Genomic DNA, 18,322 nt, shown 5'->3' on the forward strand with positions numbered 1-18,322 from the left:
CTGATTTAAGAATTAAGAATCCTCCTAGTGTCTGAAACAGAAAAACAGGAAATAAGAATGACTATTAGAATAATGAAATGACTTTTGATGATGGGAGAAATGAGGGAAAGGATCAGGTCTTTAAAAAAAAATTTTACAGAGATTTTAAGGAGTGTTAATTTCGGACAGCAGTAACAGCAGCTGAATATCTGTTTCCTAGTGGTGATTAAGACTGATTTGGAAGATCCTGCTCTTACACTCCAGATAATCTCCCATTTCTGGTTGATCAGTGCTGTGATGAGTTAATCTGGTGTTTTATATTAGGCATTAATGCATTGGCAGAGCGCCGATAAATTCACCGTATGGTAGTGAAAAGCAATGAAAAGCTGTGCTCAGAAGTCTTTGGAGGCTTAACAATTATGTAGACTTTAAAAATGTGGCCCAAGACTTACCTGAGGTGCGCTGGTTGCAACCAAAAAGGCATTGGTCCTTCCTGGATGATCATAATCATGCATGGCTGCAGCGACGTAAAGCGCCATCAATTCTAGGGCAGGGATGCTGCCAGCGAGGCAGCCGTAACTCTCATCTGCAGGTGTGTATGTCTTCGAAAACACATATCCCATATGGCCATGCGTGATTCCACTATCAGAATCTGAGTAGAAATAGAGTCCCTTACTGAGTTTTAATTACTTATTGAAAATATAGACCATGAGCAAAATTGTAGGCCTGTGTGTTATCAAAAAACACCCCAAACATTTGACCAAAACCAATCATCTCAGATCCGGTCTCATAACCTAATGCAGAAATACTGAACTTGATGATTTCTGATATTTTGTGTATGGTCCAGCAACTCAAAAATGACTGTTACCCTAACTAGCACTGGCAAAATGGTATGTTTATTTTTTTATAATTCTGATGGATAATATCGATGTTTATTTTTAAGCTTTTTTTAAAATTTTTATTTACATTTTCTCAGTTGTGCAAAATTCTGGGTTTTAGGCATTTTCCTCCTCTTTTTACGTATGTAAATTTTGCAGGACATAATGGGGGAGTCAGACAATAATTATTTAGTGACAGTAAATGTTTGGATTCAAAAAGTTAAAGCTTTATTAACCTGTTAAACACAAACTGTCAACATCACATGTCAAAATATACAAAGTACATATCCTTAAATCAAATTCTCAATTTCTCAAGCAGCATTTTTCTTACTTTGCCTAGCTGTAATTTTGATGAATATCAATGAAAATTTTTTTTGTTAGTTTGCATGCGTATAGTGAAATCAACGTTCACCAACATTTACCAGTAAAAATCAAACCTTCCAAGCCTAATTGTAACACTGTAAATTTATGTGCAATTAAACAATTAATTGTGGGGCATTAATCAATGAACAGCCCAGGCTTTCTTAGCTAACCCATGTTTACATAGCATGGCTCTCTGTTTCCCTCCAATGGCTGGACCACAAAGAAGTTTATGAGTCATTTATAGACTTTGAGCTAATAGATTTGGGTCTTTAAGCTCAAGCAGTGGAGGTGCATGCTTTTAGACCCAGAAGCTCTGGGTCCAAACTCTGTGGCTGCTAACCTACCCAGAAGTCTTCTTCTGAGACTTCTAGAACAGATCACTTTCATAGGCAGATACTGGACTAGCCAGACACCTGGCCTATTCTGCTATGGTGATTCTTTTGAGTGAATGTCTTTCAAAAATATTTTTGTAAAACATCTTTCTACCCAAAAGATCCCAAGTGTTTATTAAAAAATACACACCAGCTATGCTAACTTGCAGACATCACTTAAGTGGCTTGTAGAAAGAAAGGGCTTAAAAAGAACATGAAAAAGTAAGATGGTCCTACAAAGCTTACAAAAGATTTGAATTCACATATTTTTAAGTGTAAAATACTGTGCTTCTATAGCATAGTTAGGACCCTACCAAATTCATGGTGGTTCATTTTGGTATATTTCACAGTCATAGGATTTTAAGCATCTTAAATGTCATAGATTCAGATATTGAAATCTGAAATTTCACAGTGTTGTAACTAAAGGTGTCCTGACCCAAAAGGGGGTCATGGGGGGATTGCAAGGCTATTGTAGGGGAGTTGCAGTATTGCCACCCTTCTTTCTGCGGTGCTGCCTTCAGACCTAGGTTTTCAGCCAGCAGCTGTGGAGCTCTCTGCAGCTGGGGGAGATTCCTGGAGGTGGGTCTGATTCAGTCCCGGGAGTGGCCTGTGCAGGGGAAAAGAAAGTCCCGTCCCTCATCAGCCCAGCCTAATAGCTGGAGTGTCCCCAACCCCACCGCTGCTTGATCCCGACTCTAGGCCTAATGCTCAGAGATTAAAGGGGTCTTGGGATGTGTGTGTGTCAGTCAGACACGCCACGGCGCCTTTTCTGACCATCCTCACTTCTGTGCTGCTGCTGTTGGTGGCTCTGCCTTCAGAGTAGGGCGCCTGGCCAGCAGCTGCTGCTGCTCTCCATCTGCCCAGCTCTGAAGGTAGTGCAGAAGTAAGGGTGGCAATACTCCGAGACACCTACAACAGCCAGATTTCACAAGGGAAGCCAGATTTCGCAGTCTGTGAGGCGTTTCTCACAGCCATGAATTTGTTAGGGCCCTAAGTATACTTGATGGAAATCTATTGGAAAGAATTGGTCTACCACAGTTGCAACACACCAATAAATATTCTAGGACACATTAAACATCTAATTATATTGCTGAAATTGTTTGAAAGTCCTTCCTATACAGCCTCCTCATTTGGTTATTTTTCTCTAGCAAATGAAACGTACAGTATTCCACAACCCATGTCTTAAAAGAACAGTATATTATTAAAAGAATACCTGAATCACTTGCTGACCCATGGTCATTAATCACTGTTGGGAGTCCTGGGATAGGCTGAGTAGTAAGGTACCAAACCGCATGTAGAACATCAGTCGCATGAATTCTGTTGTGATCTATGATACAAATCAAGGCAATTGATGACACTATTATTAAACATGCAGATTCTTTCTATCAGAGGGCACACAGCACCATCTACTGGATACAATGGGGAACTTCTAGGGAGTTTTAGTTCAAGGAACAGCAAAAAACAACAGCCATTACAAGATACGAGGACGCCGGCTTATTTTACAATTCTACAAGTTTTCAGCTTTCCTTTTACCACTAGGTTGCTACTGAAGGGGAAGAGGGGAAGCCATGGGGGAGCACTACTATGAAGAGGGGAAGCCATGGGGGAGCACTACTCCCCAGGGCTGGTGCAAAGAGGTTTGACGCCCTACGTGAAACTTCTCCTTGCGCCGCCACCCCCCCCCCCCGTCCCGGGGAGCCCCCTGGGCCAGCTCCCTGCCGCCCCCTCCCCTCGGCCCGGGGAGCCCCCCCGCAGCAGCTCCCCACCCCAGCTCACCTCTGCTCCGCCTCCTCCCCAAGCACGCCGCCGTTTCTCCCACCTCCCAGGCTTGCAGCGCCAATCAGCTGTTTGGCGCGCAAGGCTGGGAGGGAGAGAAGCAGAGCAGGGCAGTGCTCAGGGGAGGAGGTGGAGCAGAGGTGAGCTGGGGCGGGGAGCGGTTCCCCTGTGCGCCCCCCCCCGTTACTTGCTGCAGGCGGCCCTCCCCGCACCCTCTTGCCCCAGCTTACCTCTGCTTCACTGCCGCCCCCAACCACTTGGCGCTCTAGGCGACCGCCTAGTTCGCCTAATGGTTGCGCTGACCCTGCTACTCCCCCACGCAAGAGAGAAGAGAGGGAGCTTTTAGCATAGGGGTGAGAGCTGTGCTCCCCTCTACTTCCCTGGCCTTTTGTTATGCAAGTATCATCTGGTCAATAAACAGGGTAAAATACTGGCTCCTCTAAAATCAATGGAAAGACTCCCATTCATGTCACTGTGGCCAGGATTTCTCCCAGTTTCTAACAATAAGAGTTTGTCTTCACTGCAACGATTAGCTTGAGTTATTCCACTAGCCTAGCTTGAGTGAGAGCAGCCACATCTGGAAACAACACTCAGGCTACACGGTGATTGGATTAGCATCTGACCAGCTGTGTTAACTCAAGTTGTTGCATGTAGCTGTATCGCCTCTGCATCAGCAGCCCTTGAGCTTCAATACACACACACACACACCCCCCGACAGGCCAGCTAGCTCAAGTTTAAAGCAACGTACCATTTAAGTTGAGCTAGAGATGCACGTGCGTGTGTGTGTGTGGGGGGGGGGGAGAATGGGAGTCAGACTAAGGACAACATTAGAGTTACATCTTGAGCTAACACCACAATGAACACAAGCCCTTATATAGATTTTATTCAGCTCTGGTATCAATTTCCAACAATGCAGCACGTAGATAAAAGGCCCTTCAATTCCGGGGGAACTTAAATGTTATATTTCTTTGGCAAAGATCATAAAATTCTGGGACAGAATCCTAGGAATCTGAAAAATATAGATTATATATTTCTATACAGATATATCCAGTAACTGTACCTCAATAACATCCAGCATTTTCTATATAATATGTATCTACAGTAAATCGTATATCTATATATGGCTGTATACTTGCTTCTGAATCCAAAACTAGCTAGCATAGAATAGCGGGGATGTCTGCTAAAAGTTATGCCAGGACCAGAGGTTTAAAATCACTGTTCTATAGCATCTCTGGTGTGGAAGCATATCACAGGGTGTATATCTCTAACACAACCCTCCTGCGGGGAGGCGTGGGGTGGGGGGCGCAACCATTCCAACAAACTCCAGATAAGACTGACAATACCACCAACCGATAACAAACATGGCTAGATAGAACAGTCCCTGATACCTATAAACTCTCAAAATAGGAGCCATCTTATGACCCGAGATTTACACAGAGTTTTCTATGAAATAAAATTAAAAAAAAGAAAAAGCCCTAAATGTCAAACAGACAGAAATGTGAGGGCAGAATTCAGGAAGAGCCTCTGTACGGGAGGCAATTAGCTTAGCAGTGTTGCATGTATTCACAAAACTGTGGAGTACTCTTCACATTTCACAAAGTACATCACACCAAAAGAGGAATACTCTTCTTACGCATTTAGTCAAGAGGTAGGCGACAAAATGCAGCCCTTGAAAGAAGAAATGGCTGTGGTGACTAGGGGGAGAGGAAAGAATGTATAAAAATATTTACTGAACGTGTCAAAAGTCAATTAGATCTGAGCAAGAGACTCTTATTTGACCTGTAGCTTTACTTACAAGGTATCTCTCTGTATCCACACTCCAAGGCATGAAAGTAATTCATGAACTCCCTCTCTGGAATTTTAAAGGCTTCAAACAGCCCCATGTCTTCAAAAAGCCTGTATGATACCTGGAAAAGGAAAACAACCATTCTGCTAAGTAGACCAAAAAAGACATCATAAAAGCTGATCCTATAAAGTCACCTGGTATATCCCTATTCAATACAGGATTGTTCTCTATGGCATTTTCCCACGTGAATCATCTGGTCTAGTTCATGTGGGGAAGTTGCCAGTACTTCTGCTGAGACACAGTTACACAGTCAAACAAACAGGTTGTTTAGAAATTGTTTACCAAAATGATGTTCTTCTTTATACTCTCTGATTGTTCTAAGCAACTTTTTTTCTTCTCTGATAGTTACCCTCTTCCAATACTTGTACCTGGTTATATTCCTATCTGGTGACCTTTAGCAAGCCTAGATATTATTATCAGATTTAAGTACCCCAAAATGTGCTAGGTGCCTCACAAAAAAAATAAGAAAACACAAAGAAGCGGAGATTTACAAAGCATTGATAGGTATTAGCATCTCTGCAAATCTCCCTCATATATCCTGTCACAAAGAGTATGCAATGACAATTGTTGTGCTCTTCACCTAATCATTTAAACAGATGAAGGGAGGAGGAAAAGCAGCAGCCAAGGTTGTCAAATAAAAGGTCAGCCTAATAAATGTCACTTTTTTTTTTAAATCTTCTACATGAAATGACAGAAGTGAGTTTTCAGGAGGGATATGACTGAAGGGAAGGAATTTTCAGTAGGAAAGACATTCAGAGAGCATTCAAGCATGGAAGAAGGTTACAGAGAATTTTAGAAGAGGAGTCAAGCAGGCTATTCAGGTTGGTAACTGTGGTGGAGTGAAGAAGTTGATGGGGGAATATAATAGGAGACCAGGTCAGCAATGCAGACAGCAGCTATCACATGATGTAGGGGCTTGAAAGCAACAACAAATTTATACACAGTGCAATGGGACCTAATGAAATGACTATGTTAAGTTCTTCCAACTTTCCTTTTGAAATTAGCCTCTCCAGCACTTCATTAATTATTCTCATCATGAGGTGCCCAGAACCAAATACGGTATTCTTTGTGGTCTCACCAGAGCTGTATCAAGGGGAGACCACTGTCTCCCAGTTCCACCATATACTACACTCTGCATATACAGTCTCAAAATCATACTGGCCTTTGTTTCAACATAGTACAACTGAACCTAAATTAAGCTGCTATCAACTGCTGCGTCCTTCAGCATATTGTGTGTATGAGTTGGGATCCATAAGCTATGCTGATGGGTGTAGTGAACCCAAGTTTTAACAAACGGAAGCTCTGAATATCTGGCCTTCATAGAGAATTACAATTATTTTCAAGTTTTTGAGTATTTTGAGCTATCTTCAACTAGGGATTTCTTATCAAGCAGAATTTCTGTGTGAACTAATTATGAACAATTCTAGCAAAAATGAGAAAGGATGATGCAGTCGAAGGGTGCAGCTGAGAGTGCACAAATGTTGTTTCTGACTCCACACGCAAGGGATCTGTCTGTTATCAAGTGTCTGCCACTTGTGCTTCTGGTGGTGGCACCTGTGCACTGAGCAGCTGCTACTTGAATGGCATAGGGTGCCAACAGTACCATGTTCAATGTTAGTATTAGTAAAAAGGTGGTGGTAATGCTGGACAGTGTCGACATGGTGATGCCAATGAAAGCCAAAGCCACAGAAGCTGCTAGCAATACTGCTGTAAAGGACACATCAAAACTGCTTTAAACAGAGCTATTCCAGTGCAGAGACGAGTACTTTTAAGTATTGGACTATCCCTCTTAGAACTCAGAGTCTGAACAAGACATAAATATATAGCAGAACCATCAAAAGAGGGATAAAAATCTTTCTTCAATTATAGGATATTTAAAAACCTGAGGACACCAAATATGGAAAAGAGCGCTCCTAGAGAAACTCTTAGCCATTTCTGTAGCTCAAGCTTCAATGACAACTGGAGATTGGTAATAGAAAATCCCTATGTATCTTAGTTCTGGAGGCTAACTGTAGGCAGTAGGAGTGTGGGTGATGTGATGTGCTCAGGGCAAGTGTTAGTGCAAGAGTTCCAGGTGTCTGTCAGGATTAGACATGTCTGCTCTGAACAGAAAACATGCTTCTTAAAATCTCTGATTGCCACTGGGGATGGGAAGAGAAAGGCGACAAAAGAGATTACTCTTCTCTACAATGCGGAAGGAATGAACCCCTCATTCTCTAACCTGACAACGTAAGAAAATCACACTAAGAAGCTAGTCTGGTGATAGGTCATTAATTATTCAACCCCCTCTTTACCGATATTGCTCTCTCTCACCTTTCTGTATGTTCTATTGTTCTCTAGTTCTCTACCCTGTCGATCACTCCCTATTTTTCTTCTACCTATCCCAGAGCTAATGCCTCCTTACTTTTATTTCCCTCAACATCTTCCTCCTCTGTGGTGCAGCCATAAGAAAGAGAATGGAACTGGAAAGAGAGGATGACATTTTACATGCATTCTCTGAATACAAATTTCAACAGCAAGTGATTTAGGAACCTGATCCTATTTTCAAAAGTGACTTAGGCTGAAGTGCCTTAGGCCCATTCACTTTCACTTTAGAAAATTTTACCCTGTGCATTTAATCCTTAAGGAAACCCAAGTGCTTTAAAAAAAATTGCCAAAATCCCATGAGGCTTATGTACGCAGAAAAGGCCTAAGAGCATCTTAAATATAGAAAGCTGCCCTGGGGTCAGCAGCAATGAAAACTGACACAGGAAATTTCTCCAGCTCTGTGTGTTCTCCAAAGAAATTACTCAGGACCTGTGTTTGCGCTAAGCCGCACGGTTGCCCAGGAATGATTCAAGTGCCGTGCACCTGACTAGCAGAGCTGTGCACATCTGACAGCATGTGTTCAGGTGCCCCTCCCCCACTGCTTTGCAGCCACGTTGCTCCAGCAACTGCTCCCAGGACCCTCCTGCTAGCTTTGCAGAATGGGGTGTGAGGGGAGTGCCGATGTCTGGGTGTGTTCCCCCCCATACCCCAACTCCACTGAGCAGGGGAGAGGGGACAGGGCTCAGGACTCTGAGCAGCAGAGAGCTGCTGTGGTCTGAAGTCTGAACGAGCCTTCCGAGTGGTGAGTGAGTGCCTTAAACAGACAGCGCATGGTCTCTTGGAGACTTCCCCAGAAGCCAGCTCATACAATCTCTCTCTCTCTCTCTCTCTCTCTCTCTCTCTCTCTCTCTCTCACACACACACACACACACACACACACACACACACACACACACACAGTCTCTCCCCTTCCTCCGTGCCCACATACCCAATCTCTGCAGAAATGGGGTACTGGGGAACAAAAGCAAATATCATTCTGAGATGAATTAACAGGAGTGTTGTAAGCAAGACATGAGAAGTAATTCTTCCGCTCTACTCTGCTCTGATTAGGCCTCAACTGGAGTATTGTGTCCAGTTCTGGGCACCACATTTCCGGAATAATGTGGACAAACTAGAGAGAGTCCAGAGAAGAGCAACGAAGATGATTAAAACATGACTTATGTGGGAAGATTGAAAAAATTGGGTTTGTTTAGTCTGGAAAAGAGAAGATGGAGAGGGGACATGATAACAGTTTTCAAGTATGTAAAAGGTTGTTACAAGGTGGAGGAAGAAAATTTGTTTTTCTTAACCTCTGAGGATAGGGCAAGAAGCAATGGGCTTAAATTGCAGCAAGGGAGGTTTAGGTTGGACATTAGGAAAAACTTCCTAGCTGTCAGGGTGGTTAAGCACTGGAATAAATTGCCTCAGGAGGTTTTGGAATCTCCATTATTTGAGATTTTTAAGAGCAGGTTAGACAAACACCTGTCAGGAATGGTCTAGATAATTGGTCCTGCCACGACTGCAGGGGACTGGACTAGATGACCTCTCAAGGTCTCTTCCAGTTCTATATCTAGGATTTTTGTTTCTACTGGTGGCGCGCATCTGCACATTACCTCGGTGCACATAATTTATTCCACATGTGGATGGAAAAAATTAGAGGGAACATTGCTCAGGACAGGCATCTGCAGCTCTCTAAAGAGAGGAGGATTATGGTTAGGCCAGATGCATAGCCAGTGGGTCTATGCATTGCATAAACTAGCTGGCAAAACCTTATAAGGGGGAGCAACAGGCTATATTCACTATTTCTACCTATGCCGCATGGTATGCAGTGTTGTTGTAGCTCTGTTGGTCCCAAGATATTAGAGGGACAATGTGGGTGAGGTAATATCTTTTATTGGATCAACTTCTGTTGGTGAGAGGCAAGCTTTCGAGCTACACAGAGTTCTTCTTCAGGTCTGGGAAAGGTACTATGAGTGTCACAGTTAAATTCAAGGATGAACAGATAGTTTAGCATAAGTAGTTAGCACAATTCCCAGACCTGAAGAAGAGCTCTGTAGCTCAGAAGATTGTCTCTCTCACCAATAGAAGTTGATCCAATAAAAGATATTACCTCATCCACATTGTCTCTCTATGCCCTATGGTAGCAACCAGACCTGAACTGTGCAGGCAGCCTGACCAGCAGGGCCCAGGATTTCCAAACACAGCATGGAACTCAATTTGCCTCTCTTGGATCATGGCTGAGTTGACCCAGCCAGGATTCAAACTTGCAGCTACAAGGAAACGAGGTATTTCAAACCTTAGTCTTAGATCAGTGTGCCATGGAAGGTGAGAGGAACAAAAAACAGGAAAGAAAAGACATTAGTTGCTACTGTCTATCTAGTTCATTGTATCTTATTTCCTGGAATATACCCCTGTGGGAAAAGAGGAATGGTAGATTATTATTCTGCAGATTTTAATCTTATTGATTCATACAACTGTTAGGCAGGTATTTTTAAAAACTGCATGCCATATAAGAAGGTTATTTTTTCCCCCTCTGAATTTCCAGCATTGATTTAGGTCAGAGGGAAAGGTTTCAATTCTGAAGAAGTTGACTGGACTGGCAAGGGGTGGAAGTGAATGGTATCCAGTTCCCAGCAGCTTATTTGGAGAGAAATGGTCTGCTCTTCCAGTCACCAAGAAGGATAAGCAGCCAAGCAAGGCATTCAGACACAAGAAAGAATGAGGAAAAGGGATATTTATTTTCTGGTACTTATAGCTTCTTGGACGTCAGAAAATCTGGATATTTTGGCAAAATAAGTATTGCTGTTTTAGTTGTTATGTACTCTTTATTAACAACTTATTTTTAACTTTTTTCCTCCCATGGCAAATGTTGCCATATCTCAGGAGTATACATCACCTGATGGACAATCACACCCTGGCTTACTAAGCAACACCTTCTCCTTTCTTCCTGTCTTCTGCTTGTGTTTGGGGTAGAGGCAGTTCATCAAGCTGAAGGTCAGGTCAGATTCTTGTGGTTTGGCTTAGCGCTATGGATCACACATTATCATAACCATTGGTCCCTACTGCATATGGCTTCCTAGTTAGAAAACAGCTGTATGTGCCATACTACCAACATGCTCAGTACAATTTTTATTCTTAGGAATAAATAAATTTCAACACATACCCTTTGTTTGATAAGTAGTGTTACTTCTCTCTCCCCTCCTTTCTGCCTTTTCCCCCCATCTATGAAAAAAGTAGTGCTTAAAAGCATAATTTATAAATCTAATGCTTCTGGCGTCCATTAAAACTAAAACAAATGCTTCCAGTGAAATGATTTTTAATGGACATTTCTTTCAAAGAAGGAACTCATTATTCACACGGTACTCAGTATAACCATCTTCTATGTATTACTTATTATAAGCACATGGACAGTGCCCACCACAACAGTAGCTGTGCATGCTGTGTACAGCTAAATAAGTAAGTAAATACATTCTCTTGTATAGGAACCTAAAAGCCGGGGTTCCCATCGACATCAAGACAGAATAAATCAGAGACAAGAAGATATGGGAAACCAAATAACTACTTATGCAAACATCTGGCCAACCACGCAGGTGCTACAATGCTTTCTGAAGATAGTTATGTTCAGGGTTTCTGGCAGTAAGGAATTCCACAGATTAGAGTCTGCCACTAATAATGCCCCGACTCCAATCCCCCCAATGTTTCCATTCATGGGTGATTTTTAATTTTAATTCAAAAGCCATCTTATGACAAACAACATTCCCCAGGAAGAGACTTCCCATGCCGTTCTTTTTATAGGGCTGTTTAATTTCTTTGTGCAGAAATATACAGATGATGATAACGTGACCAATAGCTCCCAGCCCCAGCGAGCTGTGAAATACTTCCGATGGGCCTTATTTACAGGTACAGAAACACAGAATCAGAACCTTGACACTGTAAATTTTCCTAGAATCTGAGCCCTGGCCTATCATTTTAATCAACTTGCAGTTTGGTAACGGTCAGAGGAGAGATGCTTCCATTTCAAGCTGTACATTTTTTTCCAAGCTCACCTACTCCACTTTTCTTTCTAAAGCAAACTGGTTTCTTCCCTTCAGGAATTACAATGAGAAGAGCAATAAGCATAAATTAAGGCATTATGTATGTCCGTGGCTTGTTGTGAAGCTGCTATTTCAATTGGAGAGTTTTGCTGTTCCATTCTGAAGTGAGATTTTTTTCTGTGAAGGTCTTTCTATCCCTTTGTTTACAGGTTTGTCTGTGCTGCATTTAAGTGCGTTCCATTGTACTTAGTAAGAGTGCTTTTATCGTCCGAGTTGTGTGGGGTCTTTTTTAATATAGTGGCTAAATCAATTTAACATTCCACAAATAAGAAAGAGACATCTCAAGTAGCCTTAAAAATGCTAGGCCAGCATTTGCTTTCTAAATGGAACACCCGCCTGGGGGAACACGTCAACTCCTCTTTGTTCCACCTCATAAATTTTGGATTGTGGGGCATGCATAGTTAATTCCTCTTGTTAATTTTCTTTCTTTCTATTTTTTTTTTAAAGATGAGACTATTTAATTGTGGAAAGCAGAGAATAAATCACTGATGTGTTTGTTAGCCTTGTCCATTCCACTTTAAAGACATACTGTGATATAAATTACACACCAGAAAGTCAACCTGTTCCCTGGTTTAAAAAAAAAGCTCATTTCATTCAGTCACCTTGCTTCCTTATTAGTGGGGGACATCTTCATTTTTAAACTCAGATTCAATCTTGTGCCACTCTGATCTTAGGTCATTCCATTTACATTAATGTCAATGTAAATTATTGATATCTGAAATGTTGAAGCCTGACGTTGAGAATACAATTGTTTATGTTAAATAAATGAATCCCAATTTTTTGAAGCACCTCAGATTGATTTTTTCGCATCCCTCATTTTGCATCTCTGCCCCTCACCATACCCCATTATTTGGGCTTTGGCAGGCGACAATTCACTCAGGGTGTGGACAGTGATTACATCTTTAAGCAGGTTTTCTGAACATGCAAGGTCTGCAGGTAGAAGCAGAAGGGGGAAAACAAAAATGGCAGCGGTGGAGGGTAGAGGTTACTGGGAAGTGGGGACAACAGGGGAAAACAGCTGGGGGAAGTGTCTCATTTCACGCTCTCTCTGATAAGAAGTACTATACACAGCCTAGGCTTTCCTCTTACCTTAGAAGGAACCCGGAATATTGGCAAGCTGGTTTTGCACAGCTGTTACATGCTGAAGTACAGGCTGGGGTTGCTGACAAGGAAACAGCTCACAGAGTAAATCCTAATGTCACTCTGAATTTAATCAATCATCTTTCCTGGTTGGCTTTTGAATTAGCTGTATGCAGCTGAATAATCATCAACAGCCAAGGGACCAGGACTTGATTTAGCATTAATTGGAGTTTATTGCACTGAGGGCTGGTTAGCACCTTAACCTCTGTGTGTATAATGTGAGACTTGATCAACACATTCACTGCTTTCCACTAGCCTCCTGCACATACTACTTTGAAAAGAGATACTCTATCAGTCAAAACCCAATTTGTTTTTGGGTTTGTGTCCTGAATATACATTATACACTTCCCCTGTTGACAAAACCATTATCCAACTACAAGAAAAAATGGCCAGTTTGTCTCTGTGCCATCAAGAGGTGAACGACAGAGAAGAAAGCCTGGCCAGGAAAGTGGTGATGATTATAGGGGTGTCGATCGTACTGTGTAAATAAAGGTTGTGTCAGCACCTTCATTCAACTTGGAAGAACAAATGAAAAGTTGGCAGTTAAAAAGGAACCTTAGCAGGTTATCACCACCTGATTCAGATCTTTATTAGGTGGAGTAGAAGTATTAACTGCCAACGTGTTGACTCTCTAAAAGTGAGGTACAGGGGCAAGACAGTAGGATCAGATTTTTTTTCATGAATCTTGGTCTCATGTATGGCTTGACTAGGATTTGCAATGTCAGAGAAGACCATACCTATTCTTTTGGATCAGCTGTCTCTTTGTGTCCCTTTATGCCTCAATGCAAATGCAGTGATAGACTCCGTGCAAAACCCCACAAGACAGTGAACCGAAGATAGTGGAAGAATCAGCAGCAGCTTTTTGAGTCATAGCTGAAGGTACAGTGGGCCAACATGCATTTATAATTCTTTTAAGATAGACGATTGAGGGAGAAGGAAGGCATGAGATGCACTGTCCAAGAGATGGGGGTTCCATGACCACTGCTCCCAAGAGAAGGAGGCGGTTGGTGGTGGTCAGTGACTCTCTCCTCAGGGGGACTGAGTCATCTGTCTGCCACCCCGACCGGGAAAACCAAGAAGTCTGCTGCTTGCCAGAAGCTAGGATTCATGATGTGATGGAGAGACTGCTGAGACTCATCAAGTCCTCGGATTGCTACCCCTTCCTGCTTCTCCATGTAGGTACCAATGATACTGCCAAGAATGACCTTGAGCGGATCACTGCAGACTACGTGGCTCTGGGAAGAAGGATAACGGAGTTTGAGGCGCAAGTGGTGTTCTCGTCCATGGAAGGAAAAGGCCTGGGTAGAGACCGTCGAATTGTGGAAGTCAACAAATGACTACGCAGGTGGTGTCGGAGAGAAGGCTTTGGATTCTTTGACCATGGGATGGTGTTCCAAGAAGGAGGAGTGCTAGGCAGAGATGGGCTCCACCTAACGAAGAGAGGGAAGAGCATCTTCGCAAGCAGGCTAGCTAACCTAGTGAGGAGGGCTTTGAACTAGGTTTCACCAGGAGAAGGAGACCAAAGCCCTGAGGTAAGTGGGGACGTGGGATACTGAGAGGAAGCACGAGCAGCAGCATGTGAGAGGGGTAGACCACCGGACCAGGGGGATGAGGTGGACGAGGCTTTCTTCCGGCAACTAACGGAAGTTACTAGATCGCAGGCCCTGGTTCTCATGGGAGACTTCAATCACCCTGATATCTGCTGGGAGAGCAATACAGCAGTGCACAGACAATCCAGGACAAAGTGTAGGGGACAATTTCCTGGTGCAAGTGCTGGAGGAACCGACTAGGGGCAAAGCTCTTCTTGACCTCCTGCTCACAAACCAGGAAGAATTAGTAGGGGAAGCAAAAGTGGATGGGAACCTGGGAGGCAGTGACCATGAGATGGTAGAGTTCAGGATCCTGACATAAGGAAGAAAGGAGAGCAGCAGAATACGGACCCTGGACTTCAGAAAAGCAGACTTTGACTCCCCCAGGGAAACGATGGGCAGTTCTCCCCCTGGGAGAATAACATGAGGGGGAAAGAAGTCCAGGAGAGCTGGCTGTATTTTAAAGAATCCTTATTGAGGTTACAGGGACAAACCATCCCGATGTGTAGAAAGAATAGTAAGTATGGCAGGCGACCAGTTTGGCTTAACAGTGAAATCCTTGCTGATCTTAAACACAAAAAAGAAGCTTACAAGAAGTGGAAGATTGGACAAATGACCAGGGAAGAGCATAAAAATATTGCTCGGGCATGCAGGAGTGAAATCAGGAAGGCCAAATCACACATGGAGTTGCAGCTAGCAAGAGATGTTAAGAGTAACAAGAAGGGTTTCTTCAGGTATGTTAGCAACAAGAAGAAAGTCAAGGAAAGTGTGGGCCCCTTACTGAATGAGGGAGGCAACCTAGTGACAGAGGATGTGGAAAAAGCTAATGTACTCAATGCTTTTTTTGCCTCTGTCTTCACAAACAAGGTCAGCCCCCGGACTACTGCACTGGGCAGCACAGCATGCGGAGGAGGTGACCAGCCCTCTATGGAGAAAGAAGTGGTTCGGGACTATTTAGAAAAGCTGGACGAGCACAAGTCCATGGGGCTGGGTGCGCTGCATCCGAGAGTGCTAAAGGAGTTGGCGGATGTGATTGCAGAGCCATTGGCCATTATCTTTGAAAACTCATGGCGATCGGGGGAGGTCCCGGACGACTGGAAAAAAGCTAATGTAGTGCCCATCTTTAAAAAAGGGAAGAAGGAGGATCCTGGGAACTACAGGCCAGTCAGCCTCACCTCAGTCCCTGGAAAAAATCATGGAGCAGGTCCTCAAGGAATCAACTTGGAAGCACTTCGAGGAGAGGAAAGTGATCAGGAACAGTCAGCATGGATTCACCAAGGGCAGGTCATGCCTGACTAATCTAATTGCCTTCTATGACGAGATAACTGGCTCTGTGGATGAGGGGAAAGCAGTGGACGTGTTGTTCCTTGACTTTAGCACAGCTTTTGACATGGTCTCCCACAGTATTCTTGCCAGCAAGTTAAAGTAGTATGGGCTGGATGAATGGACTATAAGGAGGATAGAAAGCTGGCTAGATTGTTGGGCTCAACGGGTAGTGATCAATGGCTCCATGTCTAGTTGGCAGCCGGTATCAAGTGGAGTGCCCCAAGGGTCGGTCCTCGGGCCGGTTTTGTTCAATATCTTCATTAATGAGCCAGAGGATGGCGTGGATTGCACTCTCAGCAAGTTTGCATATGACACTAAACTGGGAGGAGAGGTAGATATGGTGGAGGGTAGGGATAGGATACAGAGGGCCCTAGATAAATTAGAGGATTGGGCCAAAAGAAATCTGATGAGGTTCAACAAGGACAAGTGCAGAGTCCTGCACTTAGGACGGAAGAATCCCATGCACCGCTACAGACTAGGGACCAAACAGCTAGGCAGCAGTTCTGCAGAAAAGGACCCAGGGGTTACAGTGGATGAGAAGCTGGATATGAGTCAACAGTCTGCCCTTGTTGCCAAGAAGGCCAATGGCATTTTGGGATGTATAAGTAGGGGCATTGCCAGCAGATCGAGGGACGTGATTGTTCCCCTCTATTCGACATTGGTGAGGCCTCATCTGGAGTACTGTGTCCAGTTTTGAGCCCCACACTACAAGAAGGATGTGGAAAAATTGGAAAATGTCCAGAGGAGGGCAACAAAAATGATTAGGGGACTGGAACACATGACTTATGAAGAGAGGCTGAGGGAACTGGGATTGTTTAGTCTGCGGAAGAGAAGAATGAGGGGGGATTTGATAGCTGCTTTCAACTACCTGAAAGCGGGTTCCAAAGAGGCTGGATCTAGACTGTTCTCAGTGGTAGCAGATGACAGAACAAGGAGTAATGGTCTCAAGTTGCAGTGGGGGAGGTTTAGGTTGGATCTTAGGAAAAACTTTTTCACTAGGAGGGTGGTGAAACACTGGAATGCGTTACCTAGGGAGGTGGTGGAATCTCCTTCCTTAGAAGTTTTTAAGGTCAGGCTTGACAAAGCCCTGGCTGGGATGATCTAGTTGGGGATTGGTCCTGCTTTAAGCAGGGGGTTGGACTAGATGACCTCCTGAGGTCCCTTCCAACCCTGATATTCTATGATTCTATGAAGTAGAACCGAGACTTTTTAATGGTAATAGATTTGTGGAATTAGCTCAGCTGCTGCTATCATGACAGGTTTCAGAGTAGCAGCCGTGTTAGTCTGTATTCGCAAAAAGAAAAGGAGTACTTGTGGCACCTTAGAGACTAACAAATGTGCACATTGCATCCGATGAAGTGAGCTGTAGCTCACGAAAGCTTATGCTCAAATACATTTGTTAGTTTCTAAGGTGCCACAAGTATTCCTTTTCTTCTTGTTGCTATCATGGAACTGTATGGCAGGATTTCTTGGTTCCTATGCTGCTATAACTTACAAGACCCATCACATTTTTAAAGCTCTATTTTAGTCTGTATCTGTCTACGTACACACAGTATACCGGGACTGCACATCCAACCTGCCTGTACAAAACATACTTCTTACCTGGCTGAGGATCCGACCACATTTCTTTCCTATTTTTTCCACCAAATCAAAGACTGGGAAGTTCCAGTTGTTTAGCTGATCCATAAGGGAGTCCAAGTTGTCCATGACAAGAGGCTCTGGGGCAAGGATAGGTTTGTTCTGCACCAAGAATCAAAAGAGAGGATTCTGATAGATCACAGACTTATGAAAAGTCAAACTAAAGAGGTAAAAGCGCTATAAACCTAGGACCAAAATTAACCACTGGTGTAAGCAGGTGCTATCTCATTGAATACAATGGAGGTACGCTTGTTCCCACCATACCTTAATTTAGTCCTTCTACTTTATAATTTTTGTTAAGCTGGAATTGATATGTAATCATGGAAATGAAAGATCAGTGTCTGATTATTACAGCTGCAGAGAGGTCATTCACTTTTATTGTAAAACTTGTATTGAGCAGAAGAAAACATATTCATTTGTTACTTCCATAAAGTGGACTGCGAGAGACTAACAACTGGATTCAGGCAACAAATTCCAAGCTAGTCTTACAGTGAATAGGAATGTGTAAGTAACATATTTAGATATAATAAAATAAGAATCCCTCTCTTGTTCCACTCTGAGACACTGAAAAGAAACCTTTTTTGAAATCTGAAATCTGAACCTTTCCCTGCCTCCTACTCCTTACTCTCTCACAGCTCTTCATTTTCAAGTCATGACCAGAAGTGGAAACAAAAGGGTCAAAATACCTCTAGAAAAATCTTTTCTCCTGGCATATCCAGCTCTGACCAGAAGCAGAGATTGCTAGAAATGTTGTTCTCGTGAGAGTTTTTTACTCTAATTACACAGATTTAAGGGGCTTTAAAATTTTGACTAAACATTTGCTTGCTTGTTTGAACCAAACTTAAACTCACTACAGTGGTCATATGAAAACATCAGCATATGCCAGCATTAGTCTCAGAGTATATGGTATATGAGGTACAAATGTCTTTCCTATATTTAGTACAGGAAATAACCATAATTGTGTAGTACCCTTTGG

The 18,322-nt window shown here is 43.2% G+C and overlaps 1 protein-coding gene across 1 annotated transcript in view; it reads right to left on the reverse strand.

Annotated features, from left to right (window-relative positions):
• PDE3A (phosphodiesterase 3A) overlaps window positions 1-18,322 on the reverse strand; it is a 376,294-nt gene that overhangs the window by 25,083 nt on the left and 332,889 nt on the right. The window contains exons 9-12 of the mRNA XM_038380928.2: window positions 17,311-17,448; window positions 5,163-5,274; window positions 2,805-2,918; window positions 432-631 (exon numbers count right to left, since the gene is read on the reverse strand). Coding sequence (XP_038236856.1) covers window positions 432-631; window positions 2,805-2,918; window positions 5,163-5,274; window positions 17,311-17,448 — 564 coding nt within the window. The remainder of the gene's footprint in view (window positions 1-431; window positions 632-2,804; window positions 2,919-5,162; window positions 5,275-17,310; window positions 17,449-18,322) is intronic.

This window comes from Dermochelys coriacea, chromosome 1 (assembly GCF_009764565.3).
Source record: "Dermochelys coriacea isolate rDerCor1 chromosome 1, rDerCor1.pri.v4, whole genome shotgun sequence".
Lineage (NCBI taxonomy): Eukaryota > Metazoa > Chordata > Testudines > Dermochelyidae > Dermochelys > Dermochelys coriacea.